The sequence below is a fragment of the Pelmatolapia mariae genome, linkage group LG15, assembly GCF_036321145.2.
Source record: "Pelmatolapia mariae isolate MD_Pm_ZW linkage group LG15, Pm_UMD_F_2, whole genome shotgun sequence".
Lineage (NCBI taxonomy): Eukaryota > Metazoa > Chordata > Actinopteri > Cichliformes > Cichlidae > Pelmatolapia > Pelmatolapia mariae.
In genome coordinates, this window is record NC_086240.1 from 2,402,212 (window position 1) to 2,427,015 (window position 24,804).

Below are 24,804 nucleotides of genomic sequence, written 5' to 3' on the forward strand. Positions count from 1 at the left end.
CAAGAAATGCAAAAAAATAGCAATAGGGTATGTTCTGTTCTAAATGCCCTCATATATTTATAGTATATACAGAGGTATTAATAAAATGGATTTAAAAATTAGTTTTTTTACAAACTGGGTTTAGTTTCCACTGTTGAACGGCACTGAGCCAGCAGGCTGTCCTTGAACACGATAATCACATATAAACAGAGTTCCTCAGAAAGAGCTTCGTGTCACTGGAAGCTGAAGTACGTCAGATAATGAGTAATATTTCCCTGTCTCAGTGCCAGACTGTGCCACACATTTGGTATCAGCCTCAAAGTATAATTAAGATGCTGAAAACATATAAATGAGTGTTAATCCTGCCATTTTTCCCCTTAAAATGATCTCTATTCTGCAAAGGACTATAAGTGAGATGAAGTCAGGCTCGTATTTCAGTGACACTTGATATTCTCCAACAACTGGAACCATAAAATCATCACAGGCGAAATTGTGAAAACAGCTGAACTCAGCCTGAAAGCTGAAGCAGATACAGGATACTGGAGCTGTCTGTTAAATATCCGAACACTTCAAGGTCTCTCCTCTCTCACCTGAGCCTGTCTTATGTTACTGCCTTGAGCCGGCCTCATGTGTCCAACCTCTGGCTCTCTTCGGGATTCTTCTGTTGGCTGATTGCTTGGTGGTAGGTATGTCCTGCGGAGCTTTTCAGGTGGATAGGCACTTCTTCCTGGCCTATGCTCCCTCCTTTGCGACTTTTATCCTTGTCTCTCCTTATCTGAGATGTCCCGCTGCTGCCCTTTGACGAGACCGTCTGGCCTCTGAACAGCTGTGCTCGCTGCTGACACAGGCCCACCTTACTGAGAAGGATGAATATGTCTCCCCTGAAGGCTTTAGTGAAGATGGCATAGAGGAACGGGTTGGCACAGGAATTGAGCGGGTAGAAGAGCACCAATAAAATCTTGGAGTTGGACACGGTGATGAGCGGCCGGTCCAGCACGGCTGATATGGCGTAGAAGGAAATTGGTGCCATGCACAAGAAGTCAGTGAAGATGAGGACAGCCATGCGCTTGGCAATGTTGGTATCCTTGGATCCGGAGTGGTAGTGAGGGTTATGCACCGTGCAGTAGATCTTGAAGTAGCAAGCACAGATGATGAAAAATGCTAAGATGTTGAGGACGAGCACTGACATGATGTAGATCTGAGCCGCTGCGGACTCGGTGTCCATGGGGAGGCAGATGCTGACCTTCTGGTAACTGCTCACGCCGACCAGTGGGAGCAAGGCCAGGAGGATGCAGAAGACCCAGCCACCTAGCATGACAGCCGCTGCGTGGTGCAGGTGCAGCTTGCGATCCAGCCGCATGGCAAAGGTGATGGCGTACCACCTCTCCAGAGTGATCGCCGTCAACGTGTAGACGGACAGCTCGCTGGCGAAGACTGTGAAAAACCCAGCAAGTCCACAGCCGGGGCCCGTCTGCCAGTCTATAGCGTGGTTGAAGTATTCGGCTCGCGTATGGAGGTCTACAGAGGCGATGAGCAGCAGGTAAATCCCCATGCACAGATCTGCAAAGGCCAGGTGACACATGAGGAACCGGGAGACTGAGAGCTTGTAGTGGCTGGTGAGGAGCACCAGGAGCACCACCACGTTTCCCAGAACAGCCAGCAAGCTCACAAACCACACAGACACCCTCAGGAAGCCAAAACCCATTATGTCCTCACAAGGATTGAACTCATCGGGCGCCGGTGCGCACGCCACCTCCTCTCCCTCCTCGCACACCACATAGTCGTAACGACTGTCAAACTCCTGACTGTTGTCCTCCTGGGGGTTCTTTAGGGTCTCTCCGAAACCCACATCCTCATCTGGGTGGCCTCCAAAGTAGGCGTGGTAGTGCAGGCTGCCGTGGAAGTCACCGCTCTTCCAATCTTGCTGGGACTCTCTGTGACCCCCGTCTTTTAGCTCCCGGTCCGGGAGTGTTTCCACAACACTGTCCCCCTGGAGGGAAGGCATGCGCAGGGGCCCCACGGAGCGCTTTTGATGCTGGTCGTACAAAGCAGTAAGGTTGCAGATGATGTACTCCAAAAAGCTGAAAAACACATGCAGACAAACGCACAGAACATTGAGCCCATAAAATAATGATGCAGTCATCTTTATATCCACTTGAAGGAAAAGGGAATCCTGTTTTGAGAGCCATTACTAGTCTGGCTCGACCTCATTCCTACAATAACAGCAGTGAGTGACACTAATTATGGAAGCACTGTAATGAATTATAGGTAAACACGTCAGGAGAGTTGATTCAATCCCTGCCAACATCTACATCATGCAAGTGCAGCTGCTGCCGCTCGCTGTGGCGGATCATCCAAATACACGAAACTCAAGGACTACATTTTTCATGCTGCCTTCTACACTCCACTTCACCAGCTACAAAAAATAAGAACTGACGAAACGCACCCTCGCTTCTTTTTAAGGTTTTTGAAGCCGCAGCAGTGGCTCGGGTACGTCAGGTTGGCGACGGTGAGGTGCTTAAAGGTCTTGATGGGTGGCAGTTTCTTGAGGGCCCAGGCATCACGTGCCTTCAGCTCCCGGACAGAGTCCATCCCTGTGGTTGGCAGGGAGGTGATCCCTGTTTGGGACACGTCTCTGAAAGACAGGTGGGGAATAAAAGACCTCAATTTCGGCCAGAATCATTAGCCAAAAGAAAATGGTTATTTCCATCTGCAGTAATTTCTATTTGTTGGCACGCTATATTCTCGGACCTCCTCAGCTTTCCACATGCACAAGATGGAGAAATAAGCAGCAAGACAAAAGATTTGGCACTGATTACAACAGACACGACATGAAAAGGAGGAACTAAGGTGTAGGTGGGTTGCAAAGAGGCTTACAGAGGAGATTTAACACTTGGGTGTATCGAAGGGATCGCCATAGATTTTGATTTTGATTTTTGACCTTATTAGTGGCAGACTGGTCATGATGGGAGAGTGTGAGGGATGCAAGTCAGTCACACAGCACAGACGATTCAGAAACAATTGGGGAGAAGGCCAAACAAATGCTCTTGCCCAATGGTGGGCTCTGTTTTCAAAGGTACCTTCGATATCTCAAATATTTGCTATATTTCCACTCTGCTGCTGCTTTTCTTTGCTGGAATTTACATTAGGTCCACAGTCTGTGGAAAATATGGGATTTAAACATTGTTTTCTCCCACAAAAATCCCACACATCTGTGGGGCTATGAGATTACTCGAGAGGTGATGCAGCCGCGTCTTGGATAACACTTTCAAAATGGAATTACCAAATAACACATTGTGAGCTCAGAGGCTGCAAATCAGGCTACGTCTGTGATGCAGCTGATAACATGCAGTTAAAAAAATCTGTATCCCATAACATAAGCATGCTAAAATAATACCAAGCACAATACTTTAATCTCACAAAGTGAAAGAACAACACTCGGTGACTTTCAAGTCCAGACTTTGGAACAGACATACTTTGAGCAACCCAGAAAAAAAAAGCTAGACATGATGAGACCAGCGAGCTCACGGATGGATTAAACAACACCCTCCATCTGTTTCCTAGAGTGAACTCCTTAGCCCGTCATCTTTAAGTAATTACACGCGGTATTTCTCGCACTCAGCTGTCATGCCAAAGCCAGCTCAACCTCCTCGGGACGAAGACATCCAGGGAATTGACAATTTCACCAACATCCTGCGTGATCCTGTTATCAGGACATTCCAACCTACAGTGCTGCACACGCCCCCCCTCCACGGGCCAAGTAGAGTCCAAGCTCCGTTTTGCTGTAGTTTCCTAACCCTACATTGCTCCAAGTCATCGATTAATTTAATTAAATCAGATGTTTTCTAAGAGTTCATTTGTTCTTTTTTTAGTCCATTTGCTCTCCACTCCTCTCTGTCCTCTGGTCTCTCGCTCTCTCGTGGGGCTCGTTGTGAAACGCCGTTTTAAGAAAAAGAAACAATAACAAAAGAGCAGCGCAGACCCTGAGAGTGTTGGTCTGATTTTGTCATTTCCAGATGTTTCGCTCATGACCTCATGGAGGTGACCTAACTCAGGACATGTTCCTCAGTGGAATAGAGGAAGAATACCTGCACACAAAACCAGTTTACCTTACCAGACACTTAGCAGCTAGAGCCGAGCCACAACAGCAACCGGATAGCTTTGGTTAAAGGTGTTTGCATCAAATGTCCTTGTATATGAGGTCACAGCAAAAAAGAAAACATTATCGGAGAAACGTCGGAAGTCTCTCCATCACATGCTCGCACACAATGCGTGTCAGGTTTCCTGTGAAAGGCACAGCTGTGGAGGAACGATTTTTCCTCTGTCCTGTTTCACAGACATGTCTCATCTAGTCTACGCATTGTGAATGAGCACATTGCTGAACTCTAACTGGACTTACCGTCAGTAACTTCCTAAACAGGGCTAGTGCTAAATATCCCTCAAAACGGTTTGCTGCAGGTGTATTTTCTAATCTTTGTTCTGTTCTGTCTTTTCATGTTTTAAAACCTACAGCCATATAAAACAGAAAGTGCAGAGATTAATAACAAGTGTGATTCAGTGCAGAGAGGTCTGTTAACATTATCTCCAGTTCTAAAAGTTTCAGTATCAGGATATGTCATTATTTATCCAGAAACAGAAGAAAAGTGCGAAAAACTACGTAGACTCTGCGATTCAGGAGCTGGTAGAATCACCTTTAAAAATGAAAGGTAACCATTTTCTGTATGACTTTATCAGTCTTTCACATTGCTGTAGAGGAGTTTTGGCCCCATCTACTTGACAACACTGATTTAGTTCATTGCGATTTGCAGGTATTTGTTTATGCACAGCTCTCTGAAGTCCCCAGTGTGCCTGCAGCGTGGTCGCTTTGATTCCATTTATGCTCATCGTTATGGTGCAGGTGGCAGACAAAACCTCTACATCAGCGCTAACACAGGAACAGAGAAGAAGTCAAAACTTTTTATATATCTTGATGCATGCTCAATCATTCAGGTAAGGAAATCCCAAAAAGATTTCAGACTGAAGAAGTCACTTGGATGAGTGATGAAACATTTCTCCCACTGAAAACTCTACGTCCAGATGAACAGAATCAACTCTGGGATTTTTATCTACACCTCATTTCCCCTTTAGCAACAACTGCAGGGGTGGGAGTGATGTAAGGCTTAAAAGTAGAGGTGAGGCTGCTTTAATAATAGGGCTGCTGTAGCTGATTGTGCTTTTCTTATTTTGCCTTTGCTAATTTGAATAATTGAAGTACATTTCTCGACTGTGTTTGTGGTATTTACACTCCCTCCTTTACAAATATTCTCACTTTTGGCTTCGACAAACCAACACGACAACAGCAAAAATATAAATATTGGTCATTTAGAAGAATCTGGAGACCAGAAATAAATGGCTGACGTCATGTCCATCTTTTATATACAGTCTATGTTATCAATATGCAATAAAATAATATGCAATAATAAAAAAAATATATAAGTGTGTAGAAGTACAAGGAGTTGATGAGAGTGGCTCAAATTTTCAGGTACTCACAGGAGAATGGGGCCGCTGATGGTTCCCGCAAAACATCTGTCATCCATCTCGGTTAAATACTTATTCCTGTGAAGGTCGCTGCACAGGAAAGCACAAAATTAAGTTTTTTCGAGACAAAGAAAACCTGCAGATTTAAGTCAGACTGACAAAGGTGAGGTGCGGGGTCATATTTCTCTTGTCTTTAGGGTCAAAACATCACAGAAAACGTCTCACTTGCATTGTTGATTCAAATTCGAAAGTATACGGTTTGACGGTACCTACTTCTCACCCTTGTGCACATCTCCCTGAATCCCTTAAATCTAATAAGAATAATAGACATGTGAGGGATGTGTTTGTCTTGGTCAGGCTGTGCTGGGATCAGTTCTCCCCTCAGCGCAGATCAGGCGCCAACACAAACACCCGTGTGGTAAGACTCACTAGTTACCGACCAATGGCTTAATTGGGCTGTTATAAGGACCTGGACTTGAGTGTAGGTGTTGTAAAAGAGGAGAGGGGTCTTAGATTAATATCATTAATATCTCATATCCTGACTATGCAGGATTCTGGACCAGAGGTGAAAAGCAGAAAACATGTTGCGACAAGGAGGGAAAAGGCGATATCGTTACCTTTTCTCTGCTCGGTGATTTATGAGGTTATTGAATGCAGGAGCATGAAATAGATTTCTACAAGCCTGAGGACTCGTGTCACTGAGTATTTAGGAGAAGGCCACTCTTAATGCAGACTTCCTGATAGACACATTTGGAAACATATTTCCCTATGAGAGCTCCTCCTTGCTAATCAAGAGCTGGACTTTTTGAGTGCATATGAGAAGGCCCAACTATGATCCTTCTGTAGTGCAATTTTGGGTAAGGAAATAGACATCCCAGATGTCAGAAAGTGTTTAACCCAGGCAAAATGCTGCATAATCTAATTTGTGGGAAAATAGAGGGCCAATAAACTGCCTGGTTTCAGGGCCCCAGTGACAGATAGTTACCCAGATACGATAAAAAAGAATTTTAAAAAAAGCTCTTAAAACATTGTTTTGATTATTCAGTGTGATAGTGTCTGAAAGTGATGGGAAAAGTTTTTGGGAAAAGTTTTTTTGCTTTGTTGGTCAGAGTTAAGAAGGTTTCTTTAGCTTCTCAATATTTTAGTAATAATTTAAGTAATCACTGTTGTTTCTTTGCCTAACACACTAACAGCTGTTCATCCAACCCACTACAACCTTTTGTAGTGGGTTGGATGGCTGGTGGCGTTCCAGTGTTTCCAGTGCCTGTTAACTCTGTGTAAACACAGAGGTCTAACACAGAGTTAGGGATGTTTGGTTATCTATCAGCATTAATGAATTCCTAGACCTTTTATCCCTTTAACCATCACATCTAAGGTCCAAACCCGTATCCCTTTGTTTCTTCGTTTTTCTTTCTTTGGGCTTCAGTAAAGTGCTGACAGGTCTTCCAATCCGACAGGTGAAACAGATAGCACGATGATGTCATATGCGCCACCAGCTACAGGTTGAGACATCCGTCACCTTGTATTCTTCAGATACATCTTAAGGCCTTTTTCCCCTCTTGTGACCATGTGTGCAAAGTCCTCACCAACATCCCACCCAAAAACCATCTATCTTCATGAAAACCAAATGCAGCACAATGAAATCCAGAAACCCAAACCCTCAAGCAAAAACAGAGAACTAAGAGAAAACAACAGCATGGATTGTGGCGGTCCATGCTGTGAGGACATCCCCACTCCGAATAGGGCCACCTAAATCGGGAGCCCAGAGACCCCAGAGGACCAAAACATACAGGGAACACCAAGCTGCAGTGGACACCAGGGTGTCGAGCCCAAAACATGCAGGAAGGCCCACTGACACCCAGCAGGGACCAGACAGCTCATCCTGGACAGCCAGGAAGAGGAGCCCACAGCACCACAGGAGCCAAGGCACAGCTAGGACAACCAGGGTCCAGGGACCGGGCCCACAGGAAGAACCCCACTCTCTTTAAAAGTTTTTTTTTCTTGTTAAATTGTTCTTCTCATTTAATGAGGGGTTCACTTAGAAAGCAGACGATGGCTAACCTTAAGAAAAGTGCACATTCAACAAAATATCTTTTTTTCAGGATATTATCTCAGATGGACATGTTCATGTAACTGTTTCAGTCATTGTCTCTGTTTCCTGTGAGAAATGACGCTAACCATTCAGTCATGTTGTGCGTGCGGGATTGAGTGATTTCCTGCTGTCGTTTCAATGTCTCACCATAACACATGGCACTGTGGTGGGAACATTATTACTGTAGCAGCACAGATATTAATAAATACAACTCCAGTTTACTATATCAGTGCACATAAAAGGCCCTGACTAAGAGTGAGAAGGATAACAATTCTTTGGCCTTTTTGAGAGATACAGTGAAGAGTGACAGGAAAGCAGAGGGAGAGAGGAAGACATGCGGCACATGGTCGCCTGCTCATCCCAGCGAGATAAACCAGCACCCAGGATAGCCTTTTTTAAAGAGGTTAAACTGATCACTTTGTGTGGTGAAAACCACATAAAGCCACCTGATGAAAAAAAAAACTAGCAGGAGAAACTAATGTGAAAGCTGCTTCAGCTAAACAGTTCTTGGAAGGAGTTTAAAAAAAAACCCCAGTGTGGAGGCACCTGGAAATCAACCTCATAGGTTCAGATGAGTCGTGTCTGATAAGGAGATGGATACAGCTGCTGGTGGAGCTTGTTGCTAAGCAATGAAATTGAAGGTATCATTCGCAACAGTGCCTTCAGTACAAGCAGAAGAGATGGCAATATCGAGATGAGACAGAGGCTGTATTTTCTTTTATTTTGAAATGTGCATTTCACACGGAAAGGTTAAAAAAGAAATATTGCACTATGAGAGTCATCTGTCTCACAGTACCAACCCTGACTCAAGATACCTTTTGAGCAGTTACTATCACACACATGCATCGAGTGTATCCTCCTCAAAACTAGTAAAAACTAGAATACGTAGGGGCAAAAACTACACTCTCCCCAAACAGGTGCCAGTGAACCTCAAGCCAGCAGCCGGTTATCTTAGCTTGAATTTGGCCTAAAGGCTGGAAACAGAAGGAAACAAATGAAACAGTACCGCTGGTAAAACAGCACCTGTTGTTGTTTCTCTTCAGCTTTTATAAAGTTTAAATGGGACAGTTTAAATTTAAAACCTGGCAGACAAGCCGTTTCTTTCTTACTCTTTCCGTTCTTTACTGCGTTGGCTGTAGCTTCATATTTACCTTACCATTCACTATTAAAGTCTGGAAGGCATGGGAAAAAAAAGCACATTTCCCAAAATTCCCAGCTCTATAACCAGTCATACCAGTTTTACTTCAGCGTGGTGTTCAGTCGCCAGAAATACTTACACTTGATCTAACTTTGTCCCGTTGAAGGCATGATGTCGTACGGATCTGAAGCCGTTTCCATACAGCATGCTGGAACAAAGGAATAAATAGTAACATCGAGAAAAAAGGAGAAGGCACTCATCAGGACTTGTCTCCTTCGGTTTAATAACCAAGCTGGTGAATGAAAATACTTTCCACATGTTGATCCTTCATCCGCTCCTCTGCACCAGTGACAGATGAGTGGGGCCTACTTGTTTCACTTTTTATGGTGAGACTTGTCTGTCTGTGCAATTTAGCGGTTCTTAAACCCAACATTTACCTCACTTCCCTCATTCCCAAATCCAACCGCATGCATGTGATTGCCCGTCAGTGGGCGGTTGAGAGTGATTGTCCTGTTGTACTTGTTTTTGCTATCTTTGTCAGCTCGAGTGAGGTCAGGGTGAGGACATGTTTTTAAAGTGAGGTCATTTTGGACGGCCCCCATTTCCTCTGGTGGCTATTTTAAGGTTTTTGCTTGGATGAAACCAATGTTACAGAGTTTTTCTGCTATAGGCTACATGCAAGCGTAACATATTAGTATGAATTTGCATCAGGTGTGCGATTGAGCTTTTTTAATACAAAGCATATATGTGTATCTGCGTGTGGTCCCCCCGCCCCCCTGTGAGTGCGGTTCATATAGCTCACACTGTCAGCACTTCGCTGGTGATGCCACAGAACGCGTTGGCTGGGATCTCGGTGATGTAGGGCTGATCAACAATTTCCCTGCGAAGGAAGATGGAGAACGGGCAGGAAATGAAGTGGTGTTGTAAATAAATGCCTTTCACTGGAAAGTGGCATGGGGAGAAATGTGGTGTTGATGATTGTTTCGCAAGTGTTACAGCTGGGTAGGAAAATTAGATTTAGGAAATAAAGGAGCTGACTGAGTGGGTGAGCACAAAGAGAGATGAGACTGTGGATGGAGCTCATTTTAAACAACGCCAGGGAGGCAGATAAGATACGAGCACACACACACACACAGGACTTGGCAAATTTTGTATGTCAGTAACTTACAAAAAAAAAATCCAAAGAAAAGTGGTAGAATTTCACAAAATCGTGGCCACGCTTCCCATTATTCCCGCTGGGTTGTGTTCCAAATGACTTGCCCAGCCTTGTTTTGTGAAATACAAAGGAGCATTATCAGTCTTTTCATTCTTTCTGCTTTGACACAGAAACGATAATCACGAACCATGAGATGCTAACTTTTCAGAATAAAAACACTACATTATTCTGTCAACAATGTAGCAAAGAGAGGCGAGATAATGGCCAAGTATCCTTCTAAGTCTTATTGATTTACCATATTATAGTAATCAGTTGTGTTGATGTTCAAAGTAGGAGTTTTAAGAAGCAACTTACAGGATGAAGTTCATGTCGTTAGAGTGGATGTTGCTCAAATCAGGGAAGAAAGTGAGGCCAGTATTGAAAATCCCCCTGAATGGCACAGAGAAGGTTACATTCATCAGTAATTGATCACAGAGGCCACCTTTAAAGGGGACCTATTATGCTCGTTATCCACTTCCTGGACTCTAATAGTGTTTTTGCATCCTTGATACTAGATTTTTGTGCTTTGGTGAAACCATTTATTTTACTCTCTGTCTGAAATGGCTCATTTTAGCTTCCTAACTGCCCCTCGCTACCCACAGACTGAAACTACAGACAGTATAAAACACTGATGTAGCTTCCGGGTCAGAAAAACGATGCCAATGTGGAAATGCCTTAAAGTTACAGTGTGTAAAATCTCACCACTAGATGTCCACTGTTTACCTCAGCTGTCAATATGTCTATTTGCTCAGGAGGAGGCTGTAAAACTTTATGAAAGGACTCTGATACGAAACGATTAGTAACTTACTTCGATGACGGGAGTTGTTGAGGATATTGGGAACCTTTCCACTGTTAGCTGCTGTTGGCCGGCATTAGTCACCTTATCTTTGAAGTGGATCTAATGTTGTTATTCTGACACTTACTGGATACAATTTTTTAACATTGATAAAAAGTTAAGTCTGTTTTATAAATTTCAGTCATTCAAAATATAAGATTATCTGAGGTATGAAGCCACACGCTCATTGGTGCACAAGTTGTCAATCACAAGTAATTAGCCAATGAGCGTGCAGTTTCACAGTCAGACGTTCCCTTCTTCATCACATCCCGCTTTCTGCACTGAAAATGGTGATGGTAGAAACACGTGACTTCAGAAACCAATTGGTGAAGTCACAGTAGCTATGTCCATCTTTTATACTATCTATGATTTTAATACAAACAGGGCTGTGTGCCTGAGATGATCATATTTTAGATATCCACTCTCACTGATGTCAGCGCCAAGAGCAGAAAACAACCCTGTGAAACAGTGATTAGAGCACCCTGACCTCGCAGGGATTACTGTGACAGGTGCAAACCTCATTATTTGAACATTTGGGCCATATGAGCTTTCACTAGTCTACTATGTATGACAGAAAATAAAGAAAACCATTATATGTCCACTTTAAAAGTGCAATGCATGCTACTCTCATTATTGACTCTCTGCTGAATTCATTATAAATGCATCATAAAGTGAGAGGAAAGAAAAGACAGACTGTATCATTTAATATAAACAGTCCTTAAAATATAAGCTTTTAATAGCCAAGTAGAGGCAATGGGCTTTTTAACAGCTAACCCTGAATAAAGACATCATGTCAAACTGCTAAACGTTGGCCTCCTGAAAGGAAAAATGTCTTAAATGACCCCCCCCCCCACATGTTTTGACTTCATTCTAATGTTGATGTTTTTAAAGACCTGTTCTAAAGATACTTACAGGTACTTGAGCTCTGGGAGATGTTTAAAGGCTTCTGGGTCAATGTAGGTCAGACTTTTCGCGTTCCGAATCTCACTGAAAGAGCAAACACGGAGAGGTGTCAGCTGCTGCCAATGTGCTCACCTTTGAATCCAAACGAATGCAGAGCATAAGTAGAAAACGAAGGTGTGTCGACGCCATGATGATTCAGAAACACACGCGCTTTACAATCTTCAGACCTGCTGAGGGAACAGAGCAAGGTGGATGCCAGTGAGCAAGAGAAGGGAAACTTGGTGCAGACAGCCAGGATCGGAAGTAAAGTCCAATTAGTGTTTCATTAGTGTGTTTACTCTGGTGCGCCCTGTGCTGCACTGAACTCTTCTCACTGCTGTCTGAGGCCAGGAGGTGATCTGGAACGTGTATCCTGGCTTTTCTTCACACACCTGGCAAACCTCATTGAAAGTTCCCGGGTAGATGAGGTTCATCTTCCCAGTGCTGTTGTGTAGAAACTCGGGGCTTACAGCAAAATATCGGAGGCAGTTAAATAAGCAAATACAACTTTTCCATAGTCTGTTAAGTTGGCTACTAAACTGATGAGTGGCAGCACTTCAGTGGGGCGAGGAAACCAGGTAAGCTGAAGAGTCAGAGTCTTTCTTATTATCCTTTGAACTCCAAAATATGCACCAAACAGCACGGTCGGGGATTTGATTTCTTTTTACTTGGATTACTGGTCGATAAAGTTTGTGTTTCTGTGGGTGGTCCTCTTTTCTTTGTTCAGCCATAGCGTCTTTGGCGGGTGATGTCAGCCGTGCAATTTGCGCTGTTGCATCGAGCCTAAGTAAAAACTAGAACTGGGTTTACATAGCCAAGGTAAACGGCACAATCATGACAGAGGGGAAACATGTCTGCCCTGTACATAAAAATAAAGGACACACGGAGAAAATGACATTTTAAACCAAGAGAAGAGAAAGAGGTGTTATCCTGGTCACTTTAAAGACAAACACATTGATTTTTATTTTTTTCTTGGCCACTTGGGGGCACCAACACAAACTATAAATACTACATTTACAAATTATCACCGTAATTTCTCAGTTAACCTGCAATACACTGACAAAATGGTTTTTTTTTGTTTTTTTTTATTCACTTGTATTCTGTTTTTTGGTTCCCAGAATTTCCCCCGCTGCTCTTCCCCCTGTCTTTTCTTAACCCCAGACTGAGGGATACATACTGTACCCTAGCCCACCCTTTAAACTGTGCTCAATCATGGCATGCAGTTCATACACTAGTCGAACAAGCCAGACTTTGAGGATCAAAAATACTCAATCATGGTACAGATCTGATTATACCATCTGTGTTTCTCTATGTCTTATGCTGTACTGCCACACCTCCTTTCTTTATATTTTGCTAGGAAAATGGGAAATAGGTGTAGTGATTTATTTACATGTGCAAATGTAAATATAAAAATAGTATATAAGGCAAAATCAAAATGATTTTCAAGTCAGGAGAGGAATTCTTTGGTTTTCAGTCTAGTTCTTGTGTAATTTGGCATAGCGCCTCATTTTCTCCATGTTTCCCCTCCTTAAGAATGGCTTCTTGACAGCCACCCTTCCACTGAGATTATTTCTAATGTGGCTTTGGCGAACAGTAGATTCGCTGACAGCTGAAGGGCCAGATGTATCTCTCAGGTCCTGGGTCAGGTCTTTGCTGTTTTCTTAAGGACATGACTTTCAGATACTGTTCATCAGCTGTAAAAGTGTTTTAGGCCTGACACTTTCTTTGTACTCCATTTGCCCCGGTTCCTTACATTTTTTTTTTTACATTTTTGAAGATACACTATGCCACATGGCACATGTTTTCATTGGAAATCCCCTTGTTGGTGGAAACATACTATTTTATGCCTATCAGACATTTTTCATAGATTCAGCTAAAGAAACGAGAACCAATGAAACATTTTTCTGACAGGCTGCTAGTAACAAAGATACAATTTAAAATCACTTCCTTGCTGAGTGGGGCGGTCGTGGCTGTGGGGCGGTCGTGGCTCGAGAGTTGGTAGTTCGTCTTGTAATCGGAAGGTTGTCGGTTCGAGCCCTGGTTTGGACAGTCGCGGTCGTTGTGTCCTTGGGCAAGACACTTCACCTACTGGTGTTGGCCAGAGGGGCCGATGGCGCGATATGGCAGCCTCGCTTCTGTCAGTCTGCCCCAGGGCAGCTCGCCTCCACCAGTGTGTGAATGTGAGAGTGAATGAATAGTGGAAATGTAAAGTGCTTTGAGGTTTCTCGAAAAGCGCTATATAAATGCAATCCATTATTATTATTATTGAGTCTCTGTGAAGGTTCTCAGTCATCCAGGTCATCGTAGTCTAAGGAGCTTGGAAAGAAAAGCATCTGGACTTCTTTAGGTTGCTTGAAGACGTTTCACCTCTCATCCGAGAAGCTTCTTCAGTTCTAGGGTCAAATAGTGGAGAGTCCCAGATTTAAGCCCTGTAGTAGTATCCCCCCCAAGAGGGACAAAGGGCCCCCTAATGATCGTCTACCTAATCACATGAGCCAAGGTGTGAAAACGGGTGATCAGCCAGGGTTTCGGGTGAGCTCATTGTGAAACCTGGCCCCACCCTATCATGGCCCAGGATGTGTGTGGGCATTAAGGCGTCTGGGAAGGATCTCAAAACTGGATTATAGATGGCAGACAGTTGGTGTCGTAAACCACCGCCTCTGTTCAAAGATGGTCGCTCACAGTGGGCATAAATGGCCTCTTTCACTCCTCTTTCAAACCATCTGTCCTCTCTGTCCAAAATGTGAACATTGGTATCCTCAAAAGAGTGACCTTTGACCTTTAGATGCAGATGGACAGTCGAGTCTCGTCCCGTGGAGGTGGCTCTTTCGTGTTGTGCCATGCGTTTATGAAGTGGCTGTTTGGTTTCTCCAATGTAGAGCTTCTTCGATGAGAGGTGAAACGTCTTCAAGCAACTTAAAGAAGTCCAGACGATTTTCTTTCCAAGCTCCTTAGACTTCCTTGCTAAGTCTGTTATGTGTAGACACAACACTGGTTTATCCCTTAAGTTAGGTGCCTTTGTTATGCTTGAATGATTTCATAGGTACAAGGACTGGACTGAAAATTATTTAAAAAGCAGCCAATGTCCAAAGAAAGGCACTGAAAGAAAGCTTGAAGAACTATTGCTCAAGACACTATTAAAACTTACAACAAAGTCCTGCTCCTTGGAACCAAAATATAAAGGAATGAAGGATGGCTCGGGACTTTTGCACAGTTCTGTAGCTGTACATGAGGCACACGATGAGCCAGAGCAGTGAGCTAAAGCATTCTAGTTCAGTGAGTTTAGACCAGGGGTGGGCAATCTCAGTCCACGAGGGCCGGTGTCCCTGCAGGTTTTAGATGTGTCCTCGAACCAACACAGCTGATTTAAATGGCTAAATTAGCTCCTCAACATGTCCTGAAGTTCTCCAGAGGCCTGGTAACGAACTAATCATGTGATTCAGGTGTGTTGACCCAAGGTGAGATCTAAAACCTGCAGGGACACCGGCCCTCGTGGATTGAGATTGCCCACCCCTGGTTTAGACCATAGTTCAAATAAAAATACTGATTAGCACAGCTTTAGCCTTTATGTGGTAAATACCTATGTTTTGTTTGTGCCAAACAAGAGTTTACACTTTCATAAAAAAGTCATATCCAGACTGAAGCAACCTGAAAGTTTACATATGAGCAGTATAGTTCGAGGGTAGCGTTGAGAGATTTCAACATTTTTACCTCCCTAAAAAACCAAGTATTCATCACACTGGTAGTTTCATTTTATGGTGGCACAAGTGAAACTTTATCCAACCCCCTCTGAATTCTTAGCTCCAATGGCAAGTCCTTGATCCACAGCTGCTGTCGGCCTCGAGCAGCCAACAGGAAGCAGAGCATTAATTTGTGTCTGACCCTGAAGGAAACCTGAGAGAGATGCTATTATCTTATGGATGGCACTACACCACACCAATCAGCGGCAAATAGGCCCCAGAGATCCAAAATACACTCCCAGAACACACATACAACCCTCAGCTAGCAGCTTGAATTATTACTTCTGTCTGTGTTTTGATATCTGGATTTCAACAGCTAATAAGGAAAGAATGGGAGAACTCGGATAGAAAAGACATCCAAACGATGGATCAAATCATGTCGAATTAACTTTTCTAGCTGTTAATCATTATTTCCGTCTCAAACGACTGCACACGCCCGCGTTTTTTAAGAGTGGAAACAAATTGGCATGTGCACAAGCTCCTGTGTTACAGGATGCTATACCTTGGAACAAATCATTCACATGAGCAGGAAGTCTTGCAGTAATATATGAAGTGCTGGGAGGTGTTCTGCTGGAAAGTGTGTGGTCCAACCAAGAGACTCAGCCATAAATCTCTATCCCATAATTGAGAATAGAGTGCACCTTGCTAGACTTTTTCCCCTGAGCTGCTTCAGCGAGAGCTGGAGCATGAAGAAAAAGAGCAGAGAAGCCAAACACTGGCTGCTGTTTAGCCTCTGTGCTCTAACATCTTATTAGAGCGAACTCAGTAGTAGCTCACCAAATGCATCCAAAATAATGAGTTATTTCATTGAATTGAATTGTTTATCTAATCTGCATTTAGTATTCCCACAACAGGGTTATTTCTTTAGCCTCATGAACTGGCAAAAGCGCTCTGATTACAAGTGGCGAGCAGTGTGAAAGGGAGAAATAAGCTCCTAATGTCTTTCCCTGCTTTCATTTGCTGCTGGCAAGGTTCAAAATTAAGCAGTTTTTTCTCCCAAGAGAGAGCAAATGGAACAGCTTGATCAATAAAGATCAATAAAGAGTGTGCCCTTTTCCTTTAGTTACTCACATGTGGGTAATTTTCCTCAGGCTGTAAAACGAGTGCTTCTCCAGCCTCTGCAGCGTCGTGTCCACAGATATATATCTACGAGAAATAAACAAAGCTTAAACTAAATCTATCGGACAAATTGTCTGTGTAATATAAACATAACGACTTCTTTGTAGCACGTGACTTTAAAGAATGAAGGTACTGTGGTCGTGTTAGGAGGGGGGAAACATAAGACATGTTTTCACAAATGAGTTTGTGGTTCTAAAAATCATCCTAAAGCCTGAAAGTCTTTCCTGAATTTATAAGTCCACCTTGTGTAAAGCCTCCAAAGTCGTGGGTAATTTTACAGGCATGCACCTCCCATATAGATTACTTAGTCATCAGTCACTCAGCTGCATGCTCTGAAAATAATCACCTACTTTTTTACAGTTATTATGAATTACTTGATGAAACACACCTCTGTGTATCTGAAAATATAATTGACATTTTATTGATTTTCTGTCCTGAAGTCTGCCCGTTCAGAGTCAGTCGAAATGCTGGCCGGGTGCACTTTTGTGTGGTTCAGGCTTATAGAAAACCTCTCCTCCGCACATCCGTCTTTCTTTATGCATGACTTGGACGCAGATGTGGAACTCAGCAGCTGAGGCTCAAGTGTATATTTTACCTCAGCACAAAAACTCCACCTCTACACCCAAAAGTCTCTGCTGGAATACCTAGGCCATGTCCAAGCCCTGCTGTGGTTGAAGGACCAACATTCCTATTGCAGGAACGCATTAGCTCTTCCAGCTCTGATTAGAAGCCAGCGGTGACACTAAACAGAGAGCATATCGTCTGCTTGGGTGAGAGACAAAAGGGAAAGGGGTGGCTCGGTGTGAGGGGAATAACCTGGCACTCACATTCTTGAGATGTTGACCACGTTGGCAAAGGCATCCGCTGGCACAGATGATAGGCTGGTCTCAAAAAGCCACCTGGTTAACAACAAACAAACAAAAAAACCATAATGATGAATATTTAATTTGTCACAAAAAAAAGTTTAATTCCAATTTTACTAATTTCTTTTGTAATTGTATGATTAGATGACATTTAATAGCATTACAGTAAGTAGCCAGAGCCAGCATGTCACTTTGCTAAGCTAAGTTAGCTCAAATTAGCTTAGCATAAAGATTAGAGATGTAAGGCAAAAGCCTGGTTTAGTGGTTATTTTTACACTTCAGTTTTTTTAAAGACTAAAAAAATGATAGAAGATATAATGGACAAGTGATTTAAAGGTGGTTTTGTTACCTGTGGTAAAAGTCAGAGAAGTCTTTCTCTATTTTTTCCAGTATTGACACTTAGCTAACTATACACAAAAGAGATGGTCATCTGCTATCCCTTTCTATTCCCTCCATCCCATCTTCTGTCAGTAGCAAAGTCAGGAGTGCATTTCCCAAAATAGCAGTTTATTTACATATGGGGATATGAACACAAACATTTTTTTCAGTTGAAAGAAAGAAGGAAACAAACAATACAGGCAATGAGGGAAAGAAAGCAATATCACAAATAAAGTCCAAATACTAACGGGTCTCCGGAAAAAAAAGAAAAAGATGAAAGCTTTCTCTGAAGATAATGAGGAAACAGATCCCCCCTGAAGGAACAGAAAGGAAAACAAGGACATGAATGTAAGCTGGCAACCAAATCAAACAATGTCTGGGTGTGTTTATGATGTTTCAGAAAGTGTAGTGTGCGAGACATTAGAGTTCAGGAGATTTAATGGGTAAGTTGTCATGAAGGAGAAGAAAACAGGTGGAAAGTTCTTAGGAAATAAAAAACCAAGACTGAGAACTAGAAAAAGTTGGTAAGGTATGTGATTCACGTGGAAGAATAACAGTTAAACAATTTTTATGTTATGGGGAAAATAATGGAATCTGAACCATTTTAAATATATATATTTTTAATTTTGTAAAAGAGAGAATCTTTTAAATGAAATTTAAAACACTAAAAGAAAATATTTCAAAATAAGAAATAATTTCAGAATGGGATTATGGGAATTTTTCTCTCTCTCTCTCTCTCTCTCTTTTTTTTTTTTTTTTTTTTTTTGCTTTTTTTGCCTTTAGGCTTTAGCCAGAAGATGATTAGCCTATTAAAGAAGTATCTTTAAACATTCATGGCGAAACATCTTGCATGGTTCTACTTAAACGTCAATGCATGGATGCCTATCTACAACAATGTACCCAGGCTGGGCTCGAAACAAAAACCTGAACTCAAATCCATCACATACACAGTCAGACAAAGCAGATCCCACTGAGATTGGAACTCAGATTGCTAGATTCAAAGTCCAGAGTGCTAACCATTACACCATGGAACCATCAATTCGTCACAAGAAAGCTATGTGCTGGTATGGATGTTGGTTGTCCTGCGTTTTTGGTAGAGTCAGAACGACTTTGACGCTTATTTAGTTCAACAGGAAGACTTTTTTCTATCTGCGGGCGGCACATATCTTTTTGAGACTCTTCAGAGGGGACGTGTCATCCTGTCACGATGTACCTCATCAAGCAGGCTAGATTTATTGAGAAAGTATACAAAAAATATTTTAAGGGACCAGTCGGTAACTACCTAGAGACCAGTTGAGACCACCTGGCAAGACAAACTCTTTGCAACCTTCAGCAATCAGTAAACGCCAAAAAATGTAAACGGCAAAGTGATTGTCAGGGGGTCGCCCACTGCTCGCTAGCCTTATGTGACTGGGGCTTAAACAAAACTACGAAATGGGCAGTGGCTATGTCCAGGAACATCGAAAAACAATATAAAAAAATTAATTAATTTGTGTCCAGAAACACGCACATTAATAGATAGGGTGTTGTCATTTTTTGCGAAACAAGATATGTGTTGACATGTGCTAGTAAATGAAATGTGTTATTAAAAAGTGCAGTTTAGCCTTTTTGACATAAATAAACTAATTGGTCACTTCATAGGAAATAAATGAGTGATAATAATCATTAAATCTTTGCACCAGAGCATCACCTAAAATGTTCAATCTTTTCTTTAAGGACACTTGACCTTGCAAATAAAAAGTGTTATTTCTTTCCTTGCTGGAGACTTTATTGCGGTGGACTTAGGAATCATAACATAATAATAGAGGAAAGGGATTAAGATGGTATCCACATGTGTTGCTGTCATGTTATATTCCAGGCTCATGGGATGCACATTTAGAGTTTGTTCCACCACATCCTGATTCAACTAGCAACAGCGTACACAGGCATTTGGGGAAAAGAACATGACTCAGCCAAAGCCACCATCTTCACGCACCTTTGGTTCATCAGGGGAACAAAAGACTAATTCAGAGGCTGAGATTTGGCCGATGAGTCCGCATCACGCTCGCACGTGGAGCGGGGTTGTCAGTCTGCAAACACGGGCGCACGGCACTCTGCACACGCTCTGACAAACTCAAACAAACACAGCGACACAGAGCAGACCCTGACACCAAACACCCCGCTCAGAACCACGCAGTTTCACCGCCACACTCCAACCAGAATGCATTTTCCCTCAGGAGTACAGGGAGAAGACCGATGAGGCCATCTTGCAGGGCTTAAGGAGAAAATTACTACCCCAATTTGTCATTTTGGATAGAAAACCTAAAAAACAAACAGGTTGGGAATTGACTTTGAAGTGGGGAGAGGCCACATAATTCACAGTGGTGTCAGCGCCCGATTGACAACATAGCTGTGTTTACTATGAGCTCTGTCTCATTTTGATGTTTGATTTTGTGCGGTGGCTGGTAGAGAGGCTCTGTTACATATTGTGCTACAAACCTTTCTCCAGATGGAATCATTTAAAAAAATAAAAGGTCTATAAAAACGCAAGAGTGTCCACTGCACACTTTTGCTTTCTGACATTTACTTGCTCAGTCGTGTTGCAATAGACAAGGATAGAAGCGCTGTTAAAAAAGTGATTTGTTTTCTCATAAACACGTGCAGAAATTAATGCACCACTAACAATTTCCATTGCATGACCCATTGGTAGAAATGAATGGCTGTTAAATTGTCAGTGTTTCCATTAATCGCATCTCATCACGTTCAACATCCTGCTTTTTCTCCTCTCGCATTAATCACGGTGCTCATCTGTTACCATTCAGCAAACGGCATTAGGATTTCACTGTGAGGGGCCGTTTTATTAGACGTTGACTTGTCACATGTTTAAACTCTGATCAAAAAAAAAAAATCTGAGGTTTCTGAAGAACTGGAACTGCTGCGTTTCCATTGAAGTGTTTTTCCCTCTTAATTATTCGCAAATGGAACTCTTGGGGGGGTTTGAAAAATGTGCTGTAAAAGGTAAATATTGTATTTAAATGCAACGTCCAGACGCAGGCGGGTGTCACGCTAGGCAGGCTTCTCAGCACGCCTGTGCTTTTCCTTTCCACCTCTCAGAGTCCCGGTGACACACGGAGTAACCTCCACACACAAAGGACTCTAAACTCCAAGTATCCACATGTGCACTCTCGCATACACACACGCTCAGACGGCTGCTTTGCAGTCCCATTTCGTTTGTGGGAACTTTAACACGTTGTCCCACACAAAACTATCTTTAACCAAACTCTTATGCTATTGGCTAAATTAGTACAGAAAGCTTCAAGGCTTTTACCCACAATGGGACATTTTATAAAAGGTCATAGCTCACAGCTTCACAAATGTCTCAAAGGAAAGCTTGAGAAGAGTAAGTAACACACTCGATTGCTTTCTGGCAGAGATGAACAGATTGTATGGCTAAATTAATACCGCAGCGACTTCAGCTTAACTCTGTCCAGTAAAATGAAGGTCTGTAAACCAGCAGTTCAAAGGTTCATCAATTATAACTTAAGACTGTAAAGTATTAATAATATAAATAATGATATGGTTTAGTTGTATAAACCGTACAAAAGCTCTATTTTGGTCTCTGCTTTTAAGCTAAATTTCCTGGCATTAAGCTCTTTTACGCTTCAAAAAGCATATACGAATATTTAATTCTTAACTTCCAATTTCCCAGTTCAAAATCATGTAATGTGAGTGCTTTGAACTGAGTTTTGACCCTAAAATTAATACAAATTTAGTACCATCCCTTATTATAACATTGTTATAATGGCAACATATGTAGTAAATGGTATTGGTCTAACTCCTGAATTTCTATCACGACAGTTTCTAAGGAAAACCAAATGGTGAAAGACATCTCTGGCAGCAGCCATGAGGCGAAAGGCCAAAATAAACACAGAGCTGGACCTAGATGGAGTCGCAAAAAGTGGACAGTATTGGCCTGACGAGGGCATTGGGGGGATTTGTTCCTCTGTGTTTGTCTAGGCTATAGGAAAATCAAACTTTATCACACCTCATCTGCTGGAACATCCCGCTCAATACCCGGTCTATTTTGGGCTTATTTGGCAGATATTTTTATCAGGAGCGCTGGCAGTGCTAGGCTGGGCAAACTGAACAGGAATGTGAAGAACATTGAGGACATCGATTCACGTGGACATATGAATTGAAGCAGTGACGGGGAGGTAATTTTATGTGATGGGTGCTGATGAAGGCAATGCAAAGTATTTGGAATTTCGAGATGGAGGGATGCTCTAGTAACTGGAAGTGAGGAATGGGGATTATCACGGCATAGCACAGAGCCGTCTCCTGAGCTTTAGTGAACACTACATCTGGGATAGTTGAAAGAGGAACAGTTTAAAATATCAAATCAATAACCAAATTATAATGTGTAAATATCACCTTTTATATCATAGCTTACTAGAAAATGTGGATTTTTCAAGTCCATCATGAAATGATAAGAACTCTGAGAAGGTGTGTTTACACCAGGCTGCTTTACCCTAAATGCTAACATTTCCATACTAACAATGGCAATAGATGTTAGAATTAGCATGAAACTGAAAGAGATAAGAATTATATTTATATAGTGAGTACTGGGGTGAAAAAGAAGAAAAAGATATGTATATGATGATAGTGGACACATTATAATAATTTGCTTGCCCCAACACGTGTGGTAGACAAAGAGAGTACATCAGTGTTGTTGAATTTTAGCCAACTGACCTGTGAGAACAAAGTGCGGAAAAACTTCAAAAATGACAATCATAGTAAGCATTCAAAGTAAAAACCTATAGCACAGTAAAGTATATTAAGTCATTATTAAGTATTATGTATAGTAACTGTTGAAGTACAGCGCAAGTCCTTCTACAAACGAGGTAGGTTTCTAAAAATTAATATTTAAACTAATGTTTTCTTTCAGTTTTTACCAGGTCAGAGCTACTACCTGGATAGAATCACTTGTCAAATCTTATTAAAACTGCTAAAAAGTATGCTGACTTTACCCCAAAATAAGGTCATAAAAAGCTGTTGCCACTTTGCTGTTGCAGAATTATCTCAAAGATTCTTTGAGCACCATGTTTCTCCGTTGATGTCTCTGGCATATTATTTTATTTAAAAAAATGCCCACTTGGTTATGTTCCAGGTCAACATTAGTAAAATGCTGTACATCGTGTACAATTAAACGTTACTGTTTGCTGATTTCAGTGGAAATACCCTTTCTGATGTTTCCAGTGTTTCCACATCTGCGATGGAGTCCATCTCAGGGGCATGTGTTTCCATCAGTCAAGGCCACAGCAAACGGGTCGCTCTCTGTTGCATAATTTTCACCCTCTACTTAAGCAGTTTGGGAAATGTAAAAGCCCTGCTACATTTTTCAGAGGTGATCCTTACGAATTACATCATTGGCTCCCAGGACAGATTTTGTTGGGCTCTCAGATAACAAGATGACTATCGTACTTTTAGTTTATTTATTTATTAACTTTTTACAGTCAGCACATGATTGCAACAAACTATAAAGCTTTTAGTGTAACTTTGCTTTGCTTCATTTCCCTCCTAAACTTGGATTTTGCCAGACAAAGCAAGATATTTAAAGATGTCACATTGGTCTCTGAGAAAATATTAGGAGTAAACTCCACTTTTATTTCCCATTTCACAGACAAGACAAGCTTTAGAAAAAGCAGTGCGCAGAAAATTGATAATGAAAATGATGATTAGTTGCAGCCTGAGCTGGCAGTAATGCTAGAGGAAGCACTGTCTTTGCAAAATGAAAACAAGTGAGTGAATGTTGGCTTTTAACAGTATTCTTGTCATTGATGATACCATCATCAATGGCGGTTTAGCAATGTAAATTAATACAAGATACACACAGAAGCACATTTTAAAGGTCAAAGCAGAAAGTGAACAAATTTATGTGAGGAAATATGAGCCTGTTATTGATTGCTAAAACAGTTCTTATCACCAAAGAGCATCTCTGTTGTCTGCAGTACATTTTGTGCCATGCAGTGGTCTCACATACAGGACCCTAACCTGAAAGCTGTCAGTACTTTGGTAGCTCAAACCCTCCTCAGACGTTGGTGTCAAGATTATTTCTTTTTTCTTCCTATCTCGAAAGGTCATACAGCTGATTTACCAGAGCAAAATAAAAGAAACTATGGACAAAGGCACACTCGATGTGGTATACATATAGCCTAGTCAGCAAATAGAGATCCAGCCATAAAGGTGATTTCCAAATATTCCAGTGCAGATGTGATTATTTTAAGACAGAGTGTAAAAAACAAATATTACATTAAAACTGACTAGCATAAAATTTTAATATAAAACCAAGAGAGGTTTTTACTTGTGTTTTGAGACTTTCTGTTTATATTATTTGTATAGTTTCAGGTTATAAAGGTGGCTTAACTGAGTCGTTTTAAATAAAACCTACTAAATTGGAGTCATATTATTTCACAATTAATCCTGTAATTGTTAAATGAATCTCCATGAAAAATGAAAATATCAGTGTTCTTTTTCATATGTTTTAAGGCTTTACAATAACAAATAGCCAAATACAAGTGACACAGACAACTGCAGATCACAGTAATGCTATAACAGACAAAAATGATACCTTGAAAATGAAAGAATAACTACTTAACAACACAGACAGTCTCAGGATCCCCTGGGTGCACTTTGGAATATTCATGCTATTATAATGATTTTTCCTCGGGGTTAGGAACACTTTACATTCACAGTGCTTGGAAGAAAAAAAACAAAAAAAACAGCAGGATTACTTTCACAGACGCGTTTTGAACGCCTACTTACAGCGTCTCCGTGCTCGCTGGGAACCTGGGGAGAATATCAATGTCAAAGCAGGAGATAGTGAGAGTCTTCCACTCGGAGCACTCGCAGACAGCAGGGCAGGAGTCAGCCTCAGATGCAGTGCTGATAGGGAGGGTGACGAGCGTAAACAATGCGCACGTTATCACCTGCATGCTGGAGTGCTGCTGCACACTGGCAAGTGTTGGGT

The 24,804-nt window shown here is 41.9% G+C and overlaps 1 protein-coding gene across 1 annotated transcript; it reads right to left on the bottom strand.

The window, feature by feature from the left end:
- On the bottom strand, positions 1-24,769 carry tshr (thyroid stimulating hormone receptor). Its single transcript, XM_063496550.2, has 10 exons — positions 24,600-24,769; positions 17,385-17,456; positions 16,510-16,584; positions 11,669-11,743; positions 10,237-10,311; positions 9,529-9,606; positions 8,866-8,934; positions 5,509-5,586; positions 2,426-2,614; positions 1-2,060 (listed from the first exon to the last, which is right to left on the bottom strand). Exons 1-10 carry the CDS (start codon positions 24,767-24,769, stop codon positions 605-607), a joined length of 2,337 nt encoding a protein of 778 aa, XP_063352620.1. The 3' UTR covers positions 1-604.
- Between the last annotated feature and the right edge of the window lie 35 nt (positions 24,770-24,804).

Excerpts from the sequence above, each read along its gene's own strand:
- tshr (XM_063496550.2), bottom strand. The coding sequence starts at position 24,769 with ATGCAGGTGATAACGTGCGCATTGTTTACGCTCGTCACCCTCCCTATC. Across the intron at positions 16,585-17,384 it reads GTGGTCAACATCTCAAGAAT|ATATATATCTGTGGACACGA; the intron begins GTGAGTGCCAGG and ends TATTTCTCGTAG. Across the intron at positions 2,615-5,508 it reads ATCAGCGGCCCCATTCTCCT|AGACGTGTCCCAAACAGGGA; the intron begins GTGAGTACCTGA and ends CCTGTCTTTCAG.